This window comes from Labeo rohita, chromosome 6, assembly GCF_022985175.1.
Source record: "Labeo rohita strain BAU-BD-2019 chromosome 6, IGBB_LRoh.1.0, whole genome shotgun sequence".
In the NCBI taxonomy this organism is placed as follows: domain Eukaryota; kingdom Metazoa; phylum Chordata; class Actinopteri; order Cypriniformes; family Cyprinidae; genus Labeo; species Labeo rohita.
In genome coordinates, this window is record NC_066874.1 from 7,899,283 (window position 1) to 7,922,108 (window position 22,826).

Sequence of the window (22,826 nt, forward strand, 5' to 3'; positions counted from 1 at the left end):
GTGAACTATCCCTTTAAGAATATCCTATGTCATTAACATCAAAGACATGATGCAGAAACATTGATGAAAAACACTATATCTGAGGTCGACGTGACTTTAAAGGCCTGTTCACACAAAGAAAAATAACTATAAACACACTTTTAAAAAATCATTTTAACTCTGTTAAATACTGGAGTCCACACTATAACTAATAATAATGACAGAGGAATGATAAGACACTGACAGGCAATCAAAAGCCTGCATACTGCATTTTTTAAAGGACAAGTCCACTTCTAAAACAAAGATACACATATAATGTACTCACCCCCTTGTAATCCAAGATGTTCTTGTCTTTCTTTCATCAAATTATGTTTTTTGAGGAAAACATTTTTGCATTTTTCTCCATATAATGGACTGCTATGGTGCCCTGATTTTGAACTTCCAAAAGGCAGTTTAAATGTGGCTTCAAACGATCCCAAATGCGGTTGTAAACGATCCTAGCCAAGGAAGAAGGGTCTTATCTAGTGAAATGATCGGTTATTTTCATTAAAAAAAATACAATTCAGATAATTTTGAAACTCAAAAGCTCATCTTGTCTTGCTCTCCCTGAACTCTGTGTATTCTGACTTAAGACCGTTAGTGTATGTCGAAAAACTCTGATCGTATTTTCTCCTTCAGCTTTAAAAATAATTTTAAAATCATCCTACATCACGGCAGAAGTTTGGACACAGTCTTTGCAAAGTGAACATGCAAAGATCAAACACCCTTAACAAAAAATGTAAAACAGCGATAAAGGACGATTTCGAAGTTAAGGGAGAACATGAGATGGGAGGGGTTTTTTGACATACCCTAACTGTCATGAACCGGAACAAAAACAGTCCTAGCAGAGTAAGACAAGATGAGCATTTGGCATTAAAAATATATAAATCATATTATTTTTATTAAAATACAGGTCGTTATGCTAGATAAGACCCTTCTTTCTCAGATGGGATCATTTACAACCACATTTGAGATCGTTTGAAGCTGCATTTAAACTGCATTTTGGAAGTTCAAAATTGGGGCACCATATCAGTCCATTATATGACGAAAAATGCTGAAATGTTTTCCTCAAAAAACAATTTCTTTACGACTGAAGAAAGAAAGACATGAACATCGTGGATAACAAGGGGGTGAGTAAATTATTTGTAAATTGTTGTTCTGGAAGTGGAGTTTTCCTTTAAAGTGTGTCAAGAAACAGAGTAAACAAAATTATCAATATAGATATCATTATAGTTATGGCTGTAGTTATCACTCCTGGAGTGAAAGGGCCTTAAAGGAATAGTTCACCCAAAAATTAAAATTAACCCATGATTTCACCCTTAAGCCATCATAGGAGTATATGACTTTCTTCTTTCAGATGAATATAGTTGGAGTTATATTAAAAATATTTTGACTCTTCCAAGCTTTGTAATGACAGTGAATTATCATAAAAACCATCATAAAAAGTACTCCACATGGCACCGGAGGGCTAATAAAGGACCTAGATGGCTTGAGGATGAGTAAATCAAGGGGTAATTTTCATTTTTGGGTGAATGCTCACTCAAAAATTTAAGTTATAAATTTCTGGTTAAACTATAAGACTTTTCAAGAAGTCACATTCTGATCAATTGTTTCATGAAAACGAAGTATGATACTGTATAGATACTGTATTTTGTGCTTTGTTAAAAATTGACCTGCAAAGGGATGTCGGGTTCCAGCTCAAAGGGAGGTGTGCGTTCACTCCACGGAGCGAACCGTTTAGTGTTTGGGTCGATGTAGTAATCAAACACTGAACCCTGAGAGGGAAACTTCACGGCTCTCATCTCCTTACACCACCAACGACTGAACTCTGAACGATAGTCTATTAGCTGACAAGAGAAAAAAATGAAACCAAAAAAAAAAAAAATTGTGAGTTTCACAAAGTGAAGATCACATTAGATATGTGGCTTATAGTAAACACGGCACAGTTTTCACTACTAACATGGTCCTGGAATAGAGCCCCTCCAAAGGCCCAGACACATGCAAACACAAAGTAGAGCTCATAGAGCTCACGGGGAGAGTCCGGAGGGGTGTTTTCTTCAGTCAGCAAGCAATCCAGCAGACAACATAGTGTCTAACACATCCAAAGAACAAGCATACATTAAAGTTTCATAAAAGTTTGGCTATACATATTTATATATACCAAGTGTGTGGATTGTGTGTCTCTTACCTGTACCATGCTTGGCTCAGGTATAGGTGTGATTGTCTTAAGGTTGCATCTGACCTGCTCCAGACAGTAGGGAACATACTTGTCAAACAATATAGTGAGATTTGCTCGCTCAGATTGGGCCTGACGGGTGTCTATCCAGCTTGTCACATACCTATCAATCAAAATAAGGAGTTGAGTGTCTCAAACACAAACTCAGTATGATATCAGTGAGGTGAATGCTGTCACTTACGAACTCCAGCCCAGATCCTGAGGGTTCACGTAAAGAATTCCAGCTCTAGATACTGTAGCCGGGGTTGCAGCCTTCAGGTGGCTGATCTCAAACAGTAAACGCATGGAGGGGGTCAGTGATACCCGCTCATTACTGGCCAAGGTAAGCACCTAATATATACATACATAAATATAAACAATTACACAGTTCACACATTTATGGTATTATTGTTTTATATCATGATTATCAACCTTATTATCATCCATGACGGTGTTTAGTGATTCAATCCACATGGGGTCGATGTCTCCATCTAAAACAATCCACTTCGGCCCATCATGAGATATAGCAGAGAGTTCTCTCATTGTGGAAGAAAACAGACCTAAAACACCCAAGGAACTGTGGTCACACAAACACATTTTTGCACATTTTAATCCATAAAAAAACACTTAATGTACATAATGTATGAATGTCATTGCATTAGATACCAAATCTTACCACTGATTCCTACTGTTCTTAAATTAAGCTTCTGTAACTAAACACTACGGTTCAAATGTTATTTGATCAAAAATACAGTAAAATACAGTGAAAACAATAATATTGTGACATATTATTTTAATTTTAAATAACTTTTCTATTATTTTAAAATTTCATTATTTTTTCCCACGATGCAAAGCTGCATTTTTTAGTTGCCATTACTTGAGTCTTCAATGTCAGAAATCATTCTAATATGCTGATTTGGTGCGCAAGAAATATTTCTTATTAATGTTGAAAATAGCTTAATATTTTTTTATGATTTCTTGATGAATAGAAAGTTTAAAAGAACAGCATTTACACTACCAGTCAAAAGTTTTTGGACAGTAAGATTTTTAATTTACATTTATTTGATCCAAAATACAGCAAAAGCAGTAATATTGTGAAATATTTTTACTATTTAAAATAATTGCTTCATATTTGAATATATTTTAAAATGTAATTTATTCCTGTGATCAAAGCAGTACATATATACGTATATATATATATATATATATATATTTTTTTTTTTTTTTTTTTATAATGTTACAAAATATTTCTATTTCAGATAAATACTGTTTTTTTTTTTAACTTTCCATTCATCAAAGACATCTGAAATAATTCTACTCAGCTGTTTTCAACATAATATAATAAAAAATGTTTATTGAGCAGCAAATAAGAATATTAGAATGATTTCTAAAGGATCATGTGACTGGAGTAATGATGCTAAAAATTCAGCTTTGAAATCTGAAATAAATTACATTTTAAAATGTATTCAAATAGAAAACAGTTATTTTAAATAGTATAAATATTTCAAAATTGTACTGTACAGCAGAAGAGACTTCTTTAAAAACATAAAAAAATTTACTGTCCAAAAACTTGTGTATATAAAAAGAAATCTTTGTAACATTATAAATGAGTTTATTTTCACTATTGAACAATATAATGCTATGAAGCTGAATAAAAGTAATGTTTAAACATTAGTGTAACTTACCTAGCACCAAATTTATAATTTATATAAAATGTTTAGATTTTAATTAAAATCATATTTTGTCCCTTTATGAATCAAAGTTCCCAGATCTTTGAGACATAAGATTCTTAAAGCAACAGACAACTGCAACACACACAAAAGTAGAGTGAAATAATCGCATATAAACACAAACACACCACAGCTGACAGATGTCGACAGAGATGAACCTCAAACAAAACCACACTCCCATAAACACACACACACATACCATCCTTCCACTCCCGTGTAGCTGGGTGCAAGAAGCCAAACAGCTCATCAGTAGTGACAGCTTTAGGGTTGATGTCAGTCCAGATGGGCTTCAGTTTCATGTTAGAGTAGGTCTTATGCAGTGTCTTTAGAATCTGACCCACAAACAACCATATAAATCATAAATAATTAGTTTACCACAACAGAAACAAGATCCACTCAACACATTTGAACTGGCTAACACAGTCTCTCTGAATATCATGCATTGTGTAAGAAAAACAACAAGCAGAAAATACATAGAATAAGTTAAAAAACTCGAGGAAGGAAAAAAAAAACATGTATTTATGGGCCTTTCTCTTTATTTCTTCATTGGACTGACCTGACTTTTTCCTGTTCCAGGTCCGCCTACTACAAAAACAGAGTGTCTCACTGCCAACAGCTCCTCCAGTTGGGTCACCTAAGAGAGCAGGAAGAGATAAGAAAGAAAGGAGGACAAGATATATCCAAAACCATCAAATGTCAAAACATTTTAACATTTTTCACATACTGTACAACACAAACCTTGAGTATGAAGTTCTCCTCTGGCTGCAAGTGGAGTTCAGCAACCGATCGGCGTACATTCTGTTCAAGCTCTTGGTCTCTCTTGCGTGGGATGTCCAGAAGAGGAAAGAGATCGCTTATCAGGCCCAAGAATATCGGCACGTCACTTGTTACAACCTTCGGCAGATTGAAGTCTCGTAGAGCACGCATTAACACCTGGAAAACACACATATAACAGATTACAGAGCAAACAACAATGAAAAAACTGAAAATGTTTTAAATACAAAGCGACAAAGGAAATACATCACAACTAAACTACAATTCTCATGAGCACCTGCTCTTCAGGGCGGCTCCTGTCCTCCCTTTTTAGTGACCCGGCAACAACCAAGACTGACTTTATGGCCCTCAAGCCCCAGTCATAATGATCCTACAAGAAATACAGTGGTCTAAAAAACACAAAAGCATGAAGTTTGTTTGTTTATGAATGTGTGTGGGTAAGGGTACCTGTTTGGAGAGCAGTTCTTTGCAGAGTGTATAGAGGCTGATGAACTTGCGTGCGAGCAGACGTGCCTCTAGAAAGCCTTCAGCCACCAACATGATCTCACAGATTAACTCATAATCAGGAATCACCATTGCACATGGCCTAACACACAGAGACAGAGCTCATGTTCACAAAGATCCATTTTCCACATATAAACATCCAAAATTCCAGTAGTACTGTCTATTTTGATTCAGTTTAAAACATAACCAGAGCCTGTACCTGAAAAGTGCTTTAAGGTTCTCTGGTAGTTCAGTCCTCCCTGCATATCCAGGGTTTAGAGTGATGAAGATCCCAACTGTTGGCCTCAACTCAATCTCCTCACCCAGGAAGTGGAACCTGATAAATGGAACGCAATGGAATGGAGGAGTATGAGATGGGATAGAATGGGATGGAATGAGATGTTATAAGATGGAATGGAATGGAATATGATGGAAAACTGAGATACAGGAGCTGGTCAGAGGAGATGGGATGGAATAGGATGTTATAAAAGGGATACAGAAAGTTTAAAGGATGGAATGTAAAAGAATAGAATGTTATAGAACAAGACAAGATACAACTGGATGGTGTGGAATGCTGAGAGGTGGAATTTGTATGAAATTTGTATGGATAACAACAGAATGAGATTTTAAAGGGGTTATTCAAATGGACAGGACAAGGTCAGATGGGAAAGAGATGCGATAAAAAGTAACATTATGGACCAAGAGTAGGATAGAATCAGATGATTCAAAATGATGCGAGATAGACCAAAACAGAATAAAATGTAATTTTATGAGATGAAACTGAATGATAAGAGATGGCTTGGAAAAGTAGGAGACAGAAGATGGAAAAGGACAAAAGGGATACAGAATGTATAAAGTATGGAATGAGTAAATAACATAATGGAATTTGTATTAAATTGTGTAGAACACAATAGAATGGGATGCCATAGAATGTGAGAGAAAATATTAGGAAACAGGAAAATGTGAAATGGACCTGACCTTTGTTTCTTATTGCGGACTGCATCTTGAATAGTTTTCACCTGCACAGCGACCACAGACAGAACCTCCACCGAAATCCTGTTAAACTCATCAAAACAACCCCACACTCCTGTCTGGGCCAATCCTTTATAAATATTACCTATGGACTGAAATAGAAAGGAAGAGAGAGCAAGAAACAAAGCATTAAAAGGGGTATTTCACACAAAAATGAAAATTCTGTCATTGATTACTCACCCTGATGTCGCTACATACCCGTAAGACCTTCGTTCCTCTTTGGGAAACAAATTAAGATATTTTTGATAAAATCCGAGAACTTTCTGAGCCTGCATAGACAGCAATGCAGCTACTACATTCAATGCCCAGAAAGGTAGTAAGGACATTGTTTAAAAAGTCCAAGTGGCATATGTGGTTCAACCAATTTTATGAAGCTTTGAGAATACTTTTTGTGCACGAAGAAAACAAAAATAACAATTTTATTCAACAATTTCTTCTCTTCTGTGGCAGTCTTTGACGTGCATTCACGAGAGTACCAAAAACTATTCTCGTAGCTAAATTACAGTTAAACCACTGATGTCACATGGACTTTTTTATTGATGTCCTTACTACCTTTCTGGGCTTTGAACGTGGTAGTTGCATTGCTGTCTACGCAGGGTCGAAAAGCTCTCTGATTTCATAAAAAAATAGGGGTGTAACAATACATCTATTTGTACCAAACCATCACGGTAAGGGCATCTCGGTTGGGTGCATGACGCCTTACATTGAATACAGGCAATTCACCCTCAATCCAGAAGGGGACGCCCACAGTAAAGCAACTCTGTTTGATAACCGCCTGCAGAAGAACAGCAAATGCCAGGAGTTGTGCACTTGAAAACAAAGCCCACTAGACTAGGGGTCACCAAACTTGTTCCTGGAGGGCCGGCGTCCTGCAGAGTATACCTCCAAATATCCTCAACACACCTGCCTGGAAGTTTCAAGTATACCTAGTAAGACCTTGATTAGCTGGTTCAGGTGTGTTTGATTAGGGTTGGGAGCTAAACTCTGCAGGGACACCAGCCCTCCAGGACCAAATCTGGTGACCCCTGCACTAGACAGTGACCATGTGCTGATTCTAAACACGTCTCTCACTGACAAAGGAATTTAATGTTACTTTAAAGGCTTGCGCATTCAACTGTCTGTGAAATGGAGCTTTGTGCTCTTGTATCCTACCTCTCTCATTCAGCAAAAATCCAAATATTCCATAATATTTCCATATTTGCAATGCATCCAAATGCTAAACTATTATTTATTATGTAAATTATAGACTTTGTACTTCAGTCACGTTCTAACAGTGACACAGTGAAGCGGGTGCGCTGATGTTTGGTTCATTGTGTTTTATTTGATAAAGTGCCAACTGTGTTGTCAAGTTAGCAATGCTAGAAGCCTTGTGTTTGTGTGTGCCAGCGCAATTACTTCAACTTTCCTCATACCAGCAAAATCAACTTAAACAAAAAACAAACAGAATGCCGCTTTCTACCATTTGAGACTCAGCAAATATAGGCTACGTTATGTGTTGCACAGTTTTTTCCCTTGTCTATCATTTAACGAAATTAAATTCTTTATATGTATATATATGTACTGCAGATTTTATAGCCTATATATGACATTAATTTGATATAATATTTAGTATTTTCACATGTAGGTGGAAATATTGTAATTTGTACTCATGTCTGTTTAAAATAAATTAAAAGAAACCTAGCATAGTAGATTTGTTTTTTTTGTCTGTTGTACTGAAATCGTATCGAACCGTGACCCTTGAACCGAGATACGTACCAAACCGTGACATCTGTGTACCGTTACTCCCCTATCAAAAATATCTTAATTTGTGTTCCGAAGATGACATGAGGGTAATTTACAAAATTTTTGAGTGAACTATCCCTTTAAGTAAAGAATGTTGTGCAAATACTGTTTCTTAGACCTATGTATTGTGTTCTGCAAACCTTGTAGTCCATTTGCTCTGAGCAGTTGAACACATAGACCATAATGCCGAGCGATCTGCCTAGGTCTTTGGTGGTTTCTGTCTTGCCAGTTCCAGCAGGACCAGAGGTGGCGCCACTCATAGTGAGGTGCAGAGACTGAGTCAGAGTGATGTAACATCTGCGGGGTACAAAAATTAGCATAGTGAATTACCATCAGTAATCAGCACAAATCTTATTAATAACTATGTGTGACACTGACCGGTCAGTGAGTGGTGTTATGACCAGTCTGTTGGTATTCCCTAGATACTCGTATGAGAACTGAAACTGCGCGTCACAGATGTTGATGTAGCAGTGCTTCTGCTGCTCATCCCATCGGTGCCGTAACTGTGAAAGCCATGCAAATGCCTGTCCACTGGTCACCTAAGATACAGGTCATTATGACGACATCATATTTCCTTTTTGCAAACTCTTCCTTTAGGAAACACAATACAGAGTTGTGGTTTGATTACCTTCTGAGATATGAGTTTAGCGACAACATCGCGAGCGTGGACATCAATAGTGCAGATGGTCATGATCTTCTGTCGGTCTCCAGGGGTGAGGTCACCCAGCAGCATGTTTATCAGAGAATTCAGCTGACTGATCTACAGTCAGTCACAAAAAAGTCTTTCTCTCAGATATCAACATAAAGTAAATTGTATGAATTATATGCTATTAAATTATATTACAGTGTTTTTATATTTTCATTTACCTGTTTTCGGTTGTAGTCTTTCAAGGCAGTCTCAAAACCCTCCTCCACCCTCTCAAAGGCTATGCCCACATCTGTCGCCCACCAAATTTGACTGCCCGTCAGTGCTACCTGAGAACCAAACATATATAAATGGACAAACATTTAAAATTAACCTTAAATTTTTTAACTAGTGCTCTGATGTAACATGACTGTTTTTTGTTTATCCAATCTTTAATCAGTGATCTCAAATAAATTTTCTTTATATAAAGTTACAAACTGTTAGCAACAGGAATCGTAAAGAATTTACATTTGGGTCGTGACTCATTTTAACGATATATGGAAAATGGAATCAAACACACCTGAGCCGGGTAGTCAAACAGCCACTGGTCTCGTGGCTTGTCTTCATACGCTGCCACAGCTTCAGAGATCTCCTGACGAACAGTGGAACGCATGGCCTTCTCCAGAGCATTTAGCCAACACTCAGCCTATTACATGACAGACAGACAAACAGACAGAATGTTTCTCAAACACAGCATCTAAAGATAAAATGTTGTGTGTGTTTCATTCTGTCTCACCTGTCCCTCACATACACAGTGCTGTGAGAAGGGCACATACTCTCCCTCTCTACTGTACATTCCTAAGGCAACAGGTGTTTTGGGATCCAACCCTCCATCATCATCATCTTTTTTAAAGCAGAGATCAGCCAGATTGTCAAAGAGCTTCAGCAAGTGTCGAGTCACCTGTGCATTATACACACAAATGCAATTCATTTAAAGATAAACACAAAGAGGACTTTAATTTTGTAGCAATGCAGTGTATTCATATAACAACAACAACCTCTCTGGGCTGAGTTCCCTTAGAAACTATTTCCAGCAAGTCACTAGCCGAGACGAAGTAAAAGCGTGGAAACGTCAAACGCTTGGTCTCTAAATACTCAGCCAGAGCCTTTTCACACACTGACAGTCTGCAATACATAGACAAATGCTGCATAATTATTCATGCTTTACAACAATCTTTTATGATGGATGTCAAGGGGTATTTAAACTGACAGTGATTTGCAATGGAAATGAGAGTTTAACTTTCACATTACCTTTGCTGAAGAGTCTCAAGCTGCTCCAAGAAGCCTGGCTGGTTAGTGACTTTTATCACATTATCAGTTTCCACGACAGTGATCATTAAACTCTGAAACAACATTCTGTGTTAAAACATTTCTTATCTGCCTGGCAATTATTTATCTCCCTGCATGCATGTTCTTTGTCACAATACCTGGAAGTCCTGATGGATGCCTTGAAACTGTTCTGCATCATGGGCCAGCTGGTTCCGGATGTCCTCAGAGTTGGTGAAAATGCTCTGGAGGTGAGCCCATGTGCGCTGAACCGCCAACCACGTGCCAATGACCAGATCAGCCACCACCAGCTTCCTTTGCCAGCCGCTCACCTCCACCATGAAATACTCCACATACTTACTCATGAGAATATTCTGCAACTGAACCTAGGAAACAAATTTAACTTGATCTGAACATTAATCTGACTTTAACTAATCAGAACAAAACCAAACAGATCTGATTTGAATTCAGCTGAACCAAACTCATCAGAACTGAACTGAGCTGAACAGATCGGATTAGAATCAAACCAAACTGATCTGATCTGAATGAAACTTAAATTAACTGTTCAGAAATGAACTGACAGAGCCAAAATGAACTAGACTGATCTAAACTGATCATATCCAAACATGCAGTTGAGGTTAAAATTTTACATACACCTTGCAGAATCTGCAAAATTTTAAATACTTTACCAAAATAAGAGGGGTCATAAAAAATGTGTGTTATTTTTTTATGTAGCACTGACCTGAATAAGATATTTATTAAGATATTTTTTATTTATTTTTTTTTAGTGGTAGTTGTTCATGAGTCCCTTGTTTGTCCTGAACAGTTAAACTGCCTGCTGTTATTCAGAAAAATTCCAAAAATTCTTTGCTTTTTCAGCATTTTTGTGTATTTGAACCCTTTCCAACAATAACTGAATGTTTTTGAGATCCATCTTTTCACACTGAGGACGACTGAGGGACTCATATGAACTATTACAGAAGGTTCAAATGCTCACTAATGCATTAACTTTTTGAATTTGAGGATCAGGGTAAATTAAATTTATTTTGTCTTCTGGGAAACATGAAAGTATCTTCTGTAGCTTCTGAAGGGCAGTACTAAACAAAAAAATATGACATTTAGGCAAAATAAGAAAAATGTGCACATCTTCATTCTGTTCAAAAAGTTTACATCCCTGGCTCTTAATGCATTGTGTTTCCTACTGAAGCATCAGTGAGCGCTTGAACCTTCTGTAATAGTTGCATATGAGTCGCTCAGTTGTCCTCATTGCGAAAAGATGGATCTCAAAATCATACAGTCATTGTTGGAAAGGTTTCAAATACACAAAAATGCTGAAAAACCAAAGAATCTGTGGGATCTGAAAGATTTTTCAAAAGAACAGCAGGCAGTTTAACTGTTCAGAACAAACAAGGGACTCATGAACAACCATTACTAAACAAAATAATAATAAGAAGAAGAAGAACAGCTGTGGATCAAGTGTATGTAAACTTTTAAATGGCGTCATTTGGGGTCAACTGTGGACTATATGTAAACATCTTTTATGTGAAATATCTTATTCAGGTCAGTACTAAATAAAAAATAACACACATTTTGTATGATCCCTATTATTTTGGTAAAATAATTAACATTTTGCAGATGCTATAAGGTGTATGTAAACTTTTGACCCCAACTGTAACTGATTTAAACTGATCATAACCAATCAAAATTGATCTGAACAGAACCAAACTGGCCTGAACAAAGTAAATGTATTTTTATGCCAAACTGATTAGAACTGATTTCTGCTAAACCCAGCTGACTGATACAGTTACCTGGTTGTCCTCCAGGGTTTCAATGAGGTTTTCATCAGCTTTGAGAAGAGGTGTTCCAGTACTTGTGTGTGTCTCATATGACAGGGACATCATGGACCATGTCTGCTTGATCTCACCCAGAATCTGCACACACAACATTTTATGACGACCTAAAAATGCCTCAGAGTGTTTCTCAGAAATGCTTTCAATCTCCTTCATGTACCTTCTCAATTCCCATCTCTTTGACTGCTTTGTCCACAATATTCTTCACTTCCTCTTCCACACGGTGGAGCTGCAGCTCCAGGAGATCACCAAGTGTGGTGTTCTCATCCATTACAAAACTCACCTACAAGGACAGAAAGAGAGATTGCGTCCTCTATTACTCACATGATGTTTATTAAGTTTTCTGTTTATCACTCCGCTGATATTTATTAGTAAATGGGTTTTCATTATTTCTAAACAGCAGATGATGTCAGGTTTTTGTTATGCTGTGCTGGTTTGTTTGTTACCCCTGTTGTGCGCATGAGCTGTTGCCAATGTCTTTCTCTGACAGCAGAGTTTTGAAGTTCATTGACAGCTCTCAGTGATGTCAACAAATTCTTAACAATGGATTCCAGACCGTTGTAGACATCCCACGCACGCACCTCTTTGTCCAGAGTCTTCAGCTCCTACACATACACACAAATAAACAAGCACTGCTATTCCATAATTCATTACAAAGCAACAATAAATATACATTAGTTCAACTGGTATTTGTCATAAACCTCATTCAATGACTAGATTCCATTCTTGTTTTATGCATCTGGTAAATGTTGAAGAGAGATAGAATTTTAAGATGTAAATTGTACCTTAGCAAACCTTCTGAGCTCCATATCCATCTGTTCCACATTGATTTCCTTCCATGGAGTCTTAGTCCAGTCTGAGATGCTGGACTACATTACCCATCATTCCCAGGAGAACACCAAGCAGATGAAAATATTGGGGGGAAATTTTGGAAAGATTAAGACAAACTTTAAATTACTTTTTCTGTATGTGTTTAAGTTGTTTACAGGAAGAATATTGTACTCTAAATCTTATGTGTAGCAAATATTACCTTAACAAACATAACCATATCCCAGACTGCTTTAACCAGGATGATGTCTGACCGACACTGTCGAAGTTGTTTGTAGTCCGGAAAACTGACTTCGAACAGATTGGCTGTTTGTTGAAGCTTGGACATCTCATTCTCAAAATGAGCAACTGCACGATTAGTCTACACACAAACAAAGACATTTATAAACATATAGAATGTAAGACACTTTCTCAGATTTTTATGAGAAAGAACCTTCTGGGCTAGAACAAACATTTCAGCAGAAGAATAAAACCTATTTAAAACATACATGCTCACACAGACATACAAGAATGGTTTGATGAGAGCACCTTGTCAATGAGTTTGTATGGCTCCTGCAGGCTGATGAAAAATATGGACTCAGTGCGGAACTGTTCCCTGAAATCATGCTGTTTAATCTAGAAAACAAACCACAGATGCTCAAGCATAATATTAACAAAAATTATTTTTTTCCTGCTGGTTGGACAAAAATTGGTCCCACCACAAAAATAATACTTTCTTTTTGCAACATTTTTTATATGTATAACATTTAATAATATAAAAAAAAATTAAAAATTATAAATATTGTAAGTATAATAATTATTCTGATATGTTATATCTCATTTTCATATTTTAACAATACAATACAATACTATATATATATATATATATATATAAGATATGAATGCATACACACTTTCTTCTTGACTAAGTCATTCTGAATATTTCATTTTAGCCAGCTAGATAAAGATAACTGCGGCGGACTGAGGCAGCTGAACTGAGGTAAGACACTCATGTCAATCAACTATTGTGGGAGCGGCCTCTGTCGGTGTGATATTATTATTATCAGATATTATTTTTACAGATTAATTAAAAACCACTGCACAGACACACATTAAGGTTTAAACAACATGAAAAAGTGAACTTTGCATCCGATGACCCCTTTAAGTTAAGCTTCAAAACTGGTGTAGCCCTTCATACAAGCTTAACAAGCTTATCATGATGATTTAGTGTTTTTCAAGCCCTTACCTCAAACTGAACGCACTTCCTGCGAATTACAGCAACTTCATTGGCCTGGAGAGGAGCAACCTCGTGTTTTACTGTAAAAGCCACCTTCTTGAGATTCTTCCATTTCTCTGGCAAGGCCTGTGAAAGCACATGGTTATGTGAGGCAGTAGTGTGGATAGAAAAGTAGCAGAAACAAACGCACGTAGGTGAAGATACCTCCAACAATATGTAAACATGCTCAGGTAGCTGTTGGTTGTAGGTTTTGAGCAGGTTCGAGGTGGCTTTGAGGGGTTTGAAATGCTGCTCTGTGCTGAGCTGGCGGTCTCTGATGGCCATCAGGTGGCCCATGATGTCCACCAGTTTGCCATAATCCCCATCAGTTACAGTCTTGGCCAACCCAATCTCTGTATTCTCAACAAATGAGCCCAGCTCTTGCACACTAAGACAGAGAAAGATGGGATTAGTCATAGTCACTCTACATAATTACAGTTGTTGTACTTAAAACATACAAGTTTTCAATGCTTGAATTTTCAATGATTTATTGGGGAGTTTTTTTAGGGGAATTTTGGGGCAATGTCTGAATAAATATTACCTGGCAATAACATGGTTCAGTAAGTGTTCCTTAAACATCCAGCTCCATTTCTTAATGATGTTCATCAGAGATATTTTAAAAGGTTTTATGTCCACCTGAAACCAGCCGCAGAACACTCTCTTCTCCTCTAACATGCATACCTTCTTGTAAAGATCCTCAAACTCACTGATCTATTGAGAAATCAGTGAGAGAAAGAAAAAAAAAATTGAAAAATTATAGTAGATCCAGTGGCCTTTGCATACTTGTGTAATTTGTTAAAAATGTTCGTCTTTTTGTCTAACAATAAAAAACGGTAATTGAAAGATAAATTATATAAAGTCAAACTCTCAGAAAGCTGCATTAATGAAAAGTCATAGTCATAAAGTCATTTACTAAATCGTAATTGTAAGGTGGGAATTAACCACTTAGCCAAATTACTTTTTTTTACTCTGAGATGAAAACAGGCTTCTATAATTATATCATGTATTTAAATCACTCAAAATATTGTATATCGTAATCCTGACTGGTAGCAGATACCTGCTCTCTGAAGTTCTGCAGTTTGGGCGGATTCTTGGGCAGCTCATAATCTGCATAAAGCTCCACCTCCTCAGCAGAGAGGGCGTGTCCATAGAGCAGAAACTGCCTCATAAACTCCACCCTGTCTCCAGTCCAGAGATAACGATAGGAATCAAAGGAATGTTGGAAGTCTTTGACCTTAGCAATGGCCACACGTGCACGGTATCGCACCAGCTGAGCCAACTCCACCAGCTCAGGTATCTGATCTACATCCGCCTAGGAAATAACATGGTCAGTCATAACTCATGTCATTAAGAAGTTTTAGGTCTTTACAGAAAACACTAGGTGGTTTATCAGACAACACCCTGTTGTCTGAAAACAGCATATGCTGATTAGGTATGTTTTGAAGCATACCTGCTGGTTTGAGCTGGTTTAAGATGGTTAAAGCTGGTCATGTGCTGGTCCTAAGCAACTAGCTCCTGTTCAGGACCTGGTTAGGACCAGCACATGACCAGCTTAAACCAGCTCATGACCATCTAAAAACCAGCTTAAACCACCTCAAACCAGCAGCCATGCTTCAAAACATACCTAACCAGCATATGCTGTTTTTTTTTTTTTCAACAGGGCAGGCTTTAGTGGCAAAATTTCCAATCATTCTCTGATGAACTTCAACATTACATTGCAAACTAAAATTATCTTACCTTGTAAGTCTCAGACTGTTTGCTTTTGGCCACTCTTTTTATGAAAGAAGCCATTCTAAAGATATCTGACACCATCTGGTCAATGATATCATAGAAGTTTCCCTTTTTTGGAGAAGCTGAGCGAGGGGTGAAAGATCATGTCAGAGGTCAGGGTTAGCTGAACTTCAAAGAGCGGAGAAATGTGGAGCGCTGGGTCCGTGTTCTCAACTAAGTACTGCAGGGAACATCGCACAGCACTGGAGAACCCAGTGAGAATGCTTCTGTCCACATGTTCTGTGTAGGACTGCCAAGCCTCGGAGTCCAAATCAGCACCAAGCAGCTCAGCATTCTCCTGAAAGGCAAAAGGAGGAAATCAAATAAGAATCCACTATAAATAAAATTCCACAAGAATAGACAACTTACAATTCCAATTAATAAGTGACCCCTAGGGGCCAATTATTGATCTCAAACTAATTTTATGAAGAAAAACAAAACATATATACATTAAATGAAAACACAATATAAAAGGGACAGTTCACCCAAAAATAAAAAAATTACTGCATGATTTACTTACCCTCAAGCGTATATGACTTTCTTCTTTCAGATTATATTTTCTGGCTCTTCTAAGCTTTATAATGCCTGTAAATGGCTGTTTAGATTTTGAGGTCCAATAAAGTGCATCCATCCATCATAAAAAGTGTTCAACATGGCTCCAGGGGGTTAATAAAGGCCTTCTTCAGCAAATTGATGCATTTGTGTAAGACAAATATCCTTCTTCAAATCTTTATAAACTGTAATCTCTAGCTTCCGCTAACTATCGTATGTGCAATCATAAAAGAGAGTCTCGCGAGAACCAAGTTTTGTTAAGAGCAAAAAAAAACCTTTTTCGTCTGTGTTGAAATTTTTCTTTAAAAATCCTCACTTTATACTTTTAATTTGTGACCGGAGTTGTGTTTTGCTCTCTCCACAGCACTTCATCGTTTGTCACTGCGTTCGCCTGTGTGCTATGTCATTTGCTGGAATGCTACATGTGAAAGTGTGTACGACAGAGATTATGATTTATAAATATGTTTCTTACACAAATGCATTAATTCGCTTCAGAATGCCTTTACTTATTGTGCGGAGTATTTTTTATAATGAATGTAATGGATGCACTTTATTGGCCTTCAAAATCTCAACACCCATTCACTGCCATTATAAAGCTTGAAAAAGCAAAAACATTTTTAATCTAACTCTGATTGTATTCTTCTGAAAGAAGAAAGTCATATACACCTAGGATAGCTTGAGGGTAAGTAAATCATGAGGTAATTTTCATTTTTGGGTGAACTATCCCTTTAAGTTAAAGTAACGTAAACTAAAGTTCAACTGAAAGTTTTATTGTCCCTCCCACAAAAAACTTAATTATATACTTTCAGCGAATTTTCACTTTTAAGTGAGCTATTCAATATGCAACAGGGTCTCTGCTGCATCTCTATCTACCGATGAATCCTTAGCCCTTCTTCAGAATTTTAAAGTGTGTCCCTCTCATTTTGTTGAATCAAACAGTGAAACCGACACCTGCACAAGCTCATGTATCTTCTCTCCTGTGCGAGCGATGAGAGCATATTGTCGCTTGAAGTTCTCCTCTACATCGGTGAGGATGAGCAGATTGCCACGACGACTAGTCCTACGCGTAATGCAGGCAGAGTGACTGAAAACTCCCATCAGCCCCTGCAGTTTCTCCAAGTTAGCCTTGCTCTTCTGCACACGCTCCGACACACCCCGTACCAGATCACATGTGCTACAAGCACACAAAGAGTATAGTAGAGCAATAACATCACAAATTAAGAATTTTTGGATTGGCTAACAATAATATGAGAATATATCTGTTACTTCTTAATGTAGTCAGTGAGATGCTCATCACTCCATCGTAGTTCCTTTAACGTAGGCCTTAAGGTACACCTCACTTCCTCCAGCTCAGACTCTACCAAACGCAGCTCAACAGCCAGAATTGTGCTGTGTAGTTTATTATACCACTGAGTGATTTGGAACAGAGTACTGGTGTACTAAACACATACAGAGGGAGAGAGAGAAACAAAGTTTGAAAGAATAGAATAAACAAAGCTCATTTCTTGGCACGGTGCAAACATAAAGGCACAGATGGCCATAGAGAGTCTCACCATGTGAAGCATTTCCCGTTTAGAGTACAGACTCAAAGCAGCCTTGGGAATGCTGTGGTTCTTCAGAATTCCAAGATATTTCACTTCCCTCAAAACAGACGTCAACTAAAACATCAACATCATATAACAGTAAACGTGGAGAAAGCAGGAGTGTTTGAGTGCAGGTGTGTTTCTGAACTGTTCTTAGACTTATCTTAAGCTAACAAACTGACTGCAAACTGACTGACTAATTAACTACTGGGTGAAGTACAGTTTGACATTGCTTTATCAAGCAAATTAGCTTACTTAGCCAAATTTACACGGGTCATCGGATACCCATTTTCCAAAAGCGCATTTCTTCTTAAAACGAAACTAACGTTAATCCTCTGCATCTTTAGCAGCTCAGATGTCGGGAGTAAATGATGACTGCTATGATCATTATTACATCCAACAACAGAACACCTCAACTGCTCAATCGGAGACATTCTTGTCTTCCCATGCACCGGAGTCGAAACAATGGCGGTTGGAGTCGAACTGTTCACAGCTCAGTCAGGGCAGGTCTAAGGTAAGACGGTCATGTCAATCAACTATTGTAGCAGCGCTCTTGTCGCTGTGATAATGGCTTGATTTGAAATAGGGGATATTTCTTATAAAGATTACAAAAATACCACTGGGTGGATTTTTATCATTATAGCGTGGTTGTGTACACACTGCCAAAACACATTTATGTTTAAACAACATGTAAAAGTGAGTTCTGCATCTGATGACCCCTTTAAGAACAATACAACTAAAAGGTGTGAGTTTGTTGTGCATGTGTCTTACAGCAGGGTTAAAGTTCAAGCTGTACAGGCTGCTCTCCTCATCCAATATCAGCAGTGGTTCATTCAGATGTGTGTGGCACAGCTCATCCAATCCAACACTCCAATTTGCGTAGACTTCCTCATCCATCTGATCCAGAACCTCCAATACACACTCACACACCTGCAACACCTGTTGTGCCTCAGGACTGTCTAACGGCCTAACACATACAGAATACGGCATGTTACATTGTCAAATATGCACCAGAAGCAAAGTTTTGTGTATTCGAGTCTCAACGTGAGCTTGTTTACATATGCATAAGCTGGCTTAGTTTACTGCGGTTTGATAGAATCCGTTCTCTGAGTTCTTGAGACCATTTCAGGCTACCAGCAACAGTTGGCATGTTTTTACCAAGGATGGGATAGCCGTTCCTCATCTGCACCGAAACAAACATTATCACAAAATCAGTAAGTACGCTATTATCCAAAGTGCCTTGCTAAAGGGCATATTCCATCAAATATTTATATGTGACCCTGGACCACAAAACCAGCCATAAGTAGCACGGGTATATTTGTAGCAATAGCCAACAATATGTTGTATGGGTCAAAATGATTGATTTTTCTTTTATGCCAAAAATCATTAGGATATTAAGTAAAGATCATGTTCCATGAAGACGTTTTGTAAATTTCCTACCATAAATGTATCAAAACTTAATTTTCGATTAGTAATATGCATTCCTAAGAAACGTCATTTGGACAACTTTAATTTTCTCAATATTTAGATTTTTTTGCACCCTTAGATTCCAGATTTTCAAATAGTTGTTTTTTGGCCAAATATTGTTTTATCAAACCATAAATCAATGGAAAACTTATTCATTCAGCTTTCAGATGATGTATAAATCTCAGTTTTAAGAAAACTGGCCCTTATGACTGGTTTCGTAGTCCAGGGTCACATATTACAGTTTTATAAGCAAGACGTTAATTTTGAGTAATTGACATTTAAGATGCAACATTACTACTTTATGTATTTTTGCTCCGCCAATGAAAACCTTTTTAAACAAAGTCAAGGCGGAATTAACCATTGCATCTTCCAGCATTACACTGTAAATGTGTTTTGTTCATGAATGAATCAGATAATTTGAATGAATAATTCAGTGACTCAATCACTTATAAAGACAAGACAGTCATTTATTGCCACCTACTGGCGTAACAATATAATCTACAGAAAGCTTAACAGAACAGTCCCCACTGCCAAACACAGGAACTAGCTGATATTTAACATAATTCATATATTAATTAATAATAAGTATATTTAACTAATAATTTCTTTATACAAAGCTCTGACAGTCCTAAAAACTAGTGATGGGAGAAACGATATAGCCTTGAAACTACAAATCAACTGAACCAATTGCTTAAACTGATTTATTGTTTCAAAGTGCTCGAAACATGGCACGCTGGTGACATCTGCTGGTCAAAACTCTTGTAGTTGCAATTAGGATACAGTCCAAATATGTATGACACCTTTCACAAACCCATTGCAAATTAAAATAATTGAATTATATCTATATAATTCATGTTCTTTTATTAATGTATAGTGCTTGTTTTGTGCGTTCTTATGCAGGGATTGGAAAACTATGCCAATTAGAATCAATTAATTATCATTCTCCTTTTTATATTTTATATTAAATTCATCAGTTAAAACCTAGATTATAAAACTGACCCGAGATCAGTCAAATTATTTATTTTTTAAAGGGTTCACCAAGCTGCCAACCAACAGAACATGCTCCAAACTTTGTAAGCTTCATAAGGCAGGGGTTCAAACATTTTTTCCACAAACCCCTATCAGCGCTTTATGAACCCCAATTTGAAAACCCCTGCTTCACTCCGTAATTATTAGTCACACAAACCTTCTCCCTCTGTGTGTCCAGGATGCGCTGACAGAGGTTGACTTCCTCCTGGAACATGACCAGCAGCTGAGAGTAGTTTGGAGCAAAAAGCTGGTGAACCCTTGGCCTCTCCAACAAAGTACCAAACATCTGCAGGAGCTACAAACACAGGCTTTCAATGTTAGAGGCTTAGAGACAGGATTTTTGCACACACTGAATTAAATAATGACTATAAACCTTGTGTTTTGCATACTGTATGCATGTCTGTTCATTTATTACTGAGCATCTGTGTGTGTGTATGTGTGTGTGTGTGTGTGTGTGTGTGTGTGTGTGCACATGCTTTTGCGTGCATGTGTGTGATACCTTAAAAGCAGACTCCAGGCCCTGGGAGTGTTGGAAGGCCAAGTTTATTACTGTTGCCAGTCTCTGGTCAAAGTCTCTGTTCTGTTCCATGAATCGATTATAGTCACACACAAACTCCTAGAAAACACAAGAGTGTGATTTTATATAATGAATTATGAATGTGAGCACATACACTATGGTCCAAAAGAACAATTTTCTTTCTTTTCTTTTCTTTTTTTTTTTTTAAAAAGAAATTGGTCTGTTATTTATCAGTAATAAGTAGCATGGGTATATTCCTTTAAGCCAAAAATCACTAGGATATTAAATAAAAGGTCATGTTCCATGAAGATATTTTGTAAATTTCCCACTGCAAATATATCAAAACTTAATTTTTTGATTAGTAATATGCATTGCTAAGAACTTCATTTGGACAACTTTATAGGCGATTTTGCACCCTCAGATTCCAGATATTCAAATAGTTGTAACTTGGTCAAATATTGTACTATCCTAACAAACCATACGTCAGTGGAAAGGCTATTTATTCAGCTTTAGATGATTTATAAATCTCAATTTCAAAAAATTGGCCCTTATGACTGGTTTTGTGGTCCAAGGTCACAAATAGAAAACAGTTATTTAACTGAGTTTTTGATCAAATAAATGCAACTAAGCATAAGGAACTTTCAAAAATAAAAAAACTGGCTAAAAAAATCTTTGTAATGTTTATTTGTGTGAATATATGGTGAAACCTTCTTGTTGTAGTCGAGTGGGTCATATTTGCTCTCTCTCAGAGCTCTCCAGCTGTCCAGGAACTCATCATTCATGCTGTACACCATATCACTGAGAATCTTGCCTCGAGAGCCGCCCAGCTCAATCCGTTCCAGCTTTAGAAAGTCCAGAGCAGAGGCAAACAACTCCTGAAAGGCACGCACACACAGAGGCAGATCATTAACAAAAACAACATTTCAGACTCTGTGTGGAGTACATAGAAGTTTATGTTAATTTTACAACATGTTTCTTGTGTAAAACATCTGGATTCACTGTTCACAGCCAAGATCAGAAAACACATAATTATACACTCAGCTGTTTTCAGTGGAGTTGGATTTGTGTGCACACACCTCAATCATGCGCAGTCTCTCCATGATGCAATCAATGCGGTGAAACACAAGCTCAGAGGGAAAGTCCCAGGGTTTGACCACAAGTCCTGGTCGCCTGTAAGGTCCAGTGGGTGTCAGTTTGTCCCGGTGCTGCTGGAAACTGCGCTTGAATTCCCAAAACACCTGGACGGCCTTCCGAACTCGATCCATACCCTCCTCTAACTCCATTTTGAAGAGTTCCTCAGGAATTAGATACACTGAGGCCTGCAGAACCACATGTGCACATACACACATTATACAAAAAACACATCAAACAACATAATTTAGATTAGAAGATCATTTAAATAAATGAGTAAGCACACCTTGTCAATGAGTAGGTTGCAGAACTCTGTGAGAAGTGTGACGATGCGCGGTGGGCGGCAGTAGAAGTGAGAGTGTGTCCAGATGAGAGCGAGTGTGTGAAATAGAGCTGGGATCAGAGGCTCCAGATCAGTGAAGCTCCGTTCCTCGAATGCAGCTATGGGCCGCCGTAAGGTCCTCAAGTGCAAGTCAATGTCTTCTGCCTCCATCACAGCTAGAAAATCGATGCATTGACATTACATTTATTGATTTATAAATAAAAATATAATGTCTTTACATCAAAATCATGTTATAATGAGAGTGTTTATACATTTCAGATGTGATTACCGTGGTTTACTTTTTGAATAATGTCATAAAATGAAGGATAATAACTGCTCTTGATCCTCTGCAAAATTTCCAGCACCTGATCAACTTTTGGGTTCTGCAGCTGCACAAATAAAACAGAGTTGGATTTAGTTTAAACTTAGTTGCAGAACCTGCAAAATTTTAATTGTTTTACCAAAATAAGAGGGATCAATTCTTTGGTTTCAATTCTCTCAATTCTTTTGAAATTAAAACAACAGGAAAAACGATGC

The 22,826-nt window shown here is 37.4% G+C and overlaps 1 protein-coding gene across 1 annotated transcript in view; it reads right to left on the reverse strand.

The window, feature by feature from the left end:
- The window catches only part of dnah9l (dynein, axonemal, heavy polypeptide 9 like), a 54,372-nt gene that overhangs the window by 28,928 nt on the left and 2,618 nt on the right, over positions 1-22,826 (reverse strand). The window contains 44 exon segments of the mRNA XM_051112368.1: positions 1,692-1,865; positions 1,979-2,110; positions 2,207-2,357; positions 2,436-2,584; positions 2,666-2,793; positions 4,163-4,295; positions 4,520-4,597; positions 4,702-4,896; positions 5,015-5,107; positions 5,185-5,323; positions 5,441-5,557; positions 6,199-6,344; positions 8,175-8,331; positions 8,413-8,573; positions 8,663-8,794; positions 8,902-9,009; positions 9,240-9,365; positions 9,456-9,620; positions 9,718-9,844; positions 9,971-10,062; positions 10,147-10,371; positions 11,794-11,916; positions 11,996-12,118; positions 12,282-12,440; positions 12,621-12,704; positions 12,866-13,024; positions 13,192-13,278; positions 13,889-14,005; positions 14,084-14,306; positions 14,460-14,629; positions 14,976-15,230; positions 15,656-15,763; positions 15,765-15,986; positions 17,192-17,414; positions 17,507-17,679; positions 17,794-17,898; positions 18,595-18,790; positions 18,882-19,006; positions 20,477-20,614; positions 20,819-20,935; positions 21,544-21,711; positions 21,913-22,155; positions 22,254-22,465; positions 22,579-22,678. Of these exon segments, the coding sequence (XP_050968325.1) occupies positions 1,692-1,865; positions 1,979-2,110; positions 2,207-2,357; positions 2,436-2,584; positions 2,666-2,793; positions 4,163-4,295; positions 4,520-4,597; positions 4,702-4,896; positions 5,015-5,107; positions 5,185-5,323; positions 5,441-5,557; positions 6,199-6,344; positions 8,175-8,331; positions 8,413-8,573; positions 8,663-8,794; positions 8,902-9,009; positions 9,240-9,365; positions 9,456-9,620; positions 9,718-9,844; positions 9,971-10,062; positions 10,147-10,371; positions 11,794-11,916; positions 11,996-12,118; positions 12,282-12,440; positions 12,621-12,704; positions 12,866-13,024; positions 13,192-13,278; positions 13,889-14,005; positions 14,084-14,306; positions 14,460-14,629; positions 14,976-15,230; positions 15,656-15,763; positions 15,765-15,986; positions 17,192-17,414; positions 17,507-17,679; positions 17,794-17,898; positions 18,595-18,790; positions 18,882-19,006; positions 20,477-20,614; positions 20,819-20,935; positions 21,544-21,711; positions 21,913-22,155; positions 22,254-22,465; positions 22,579-22,678 (6,558 nt within the window).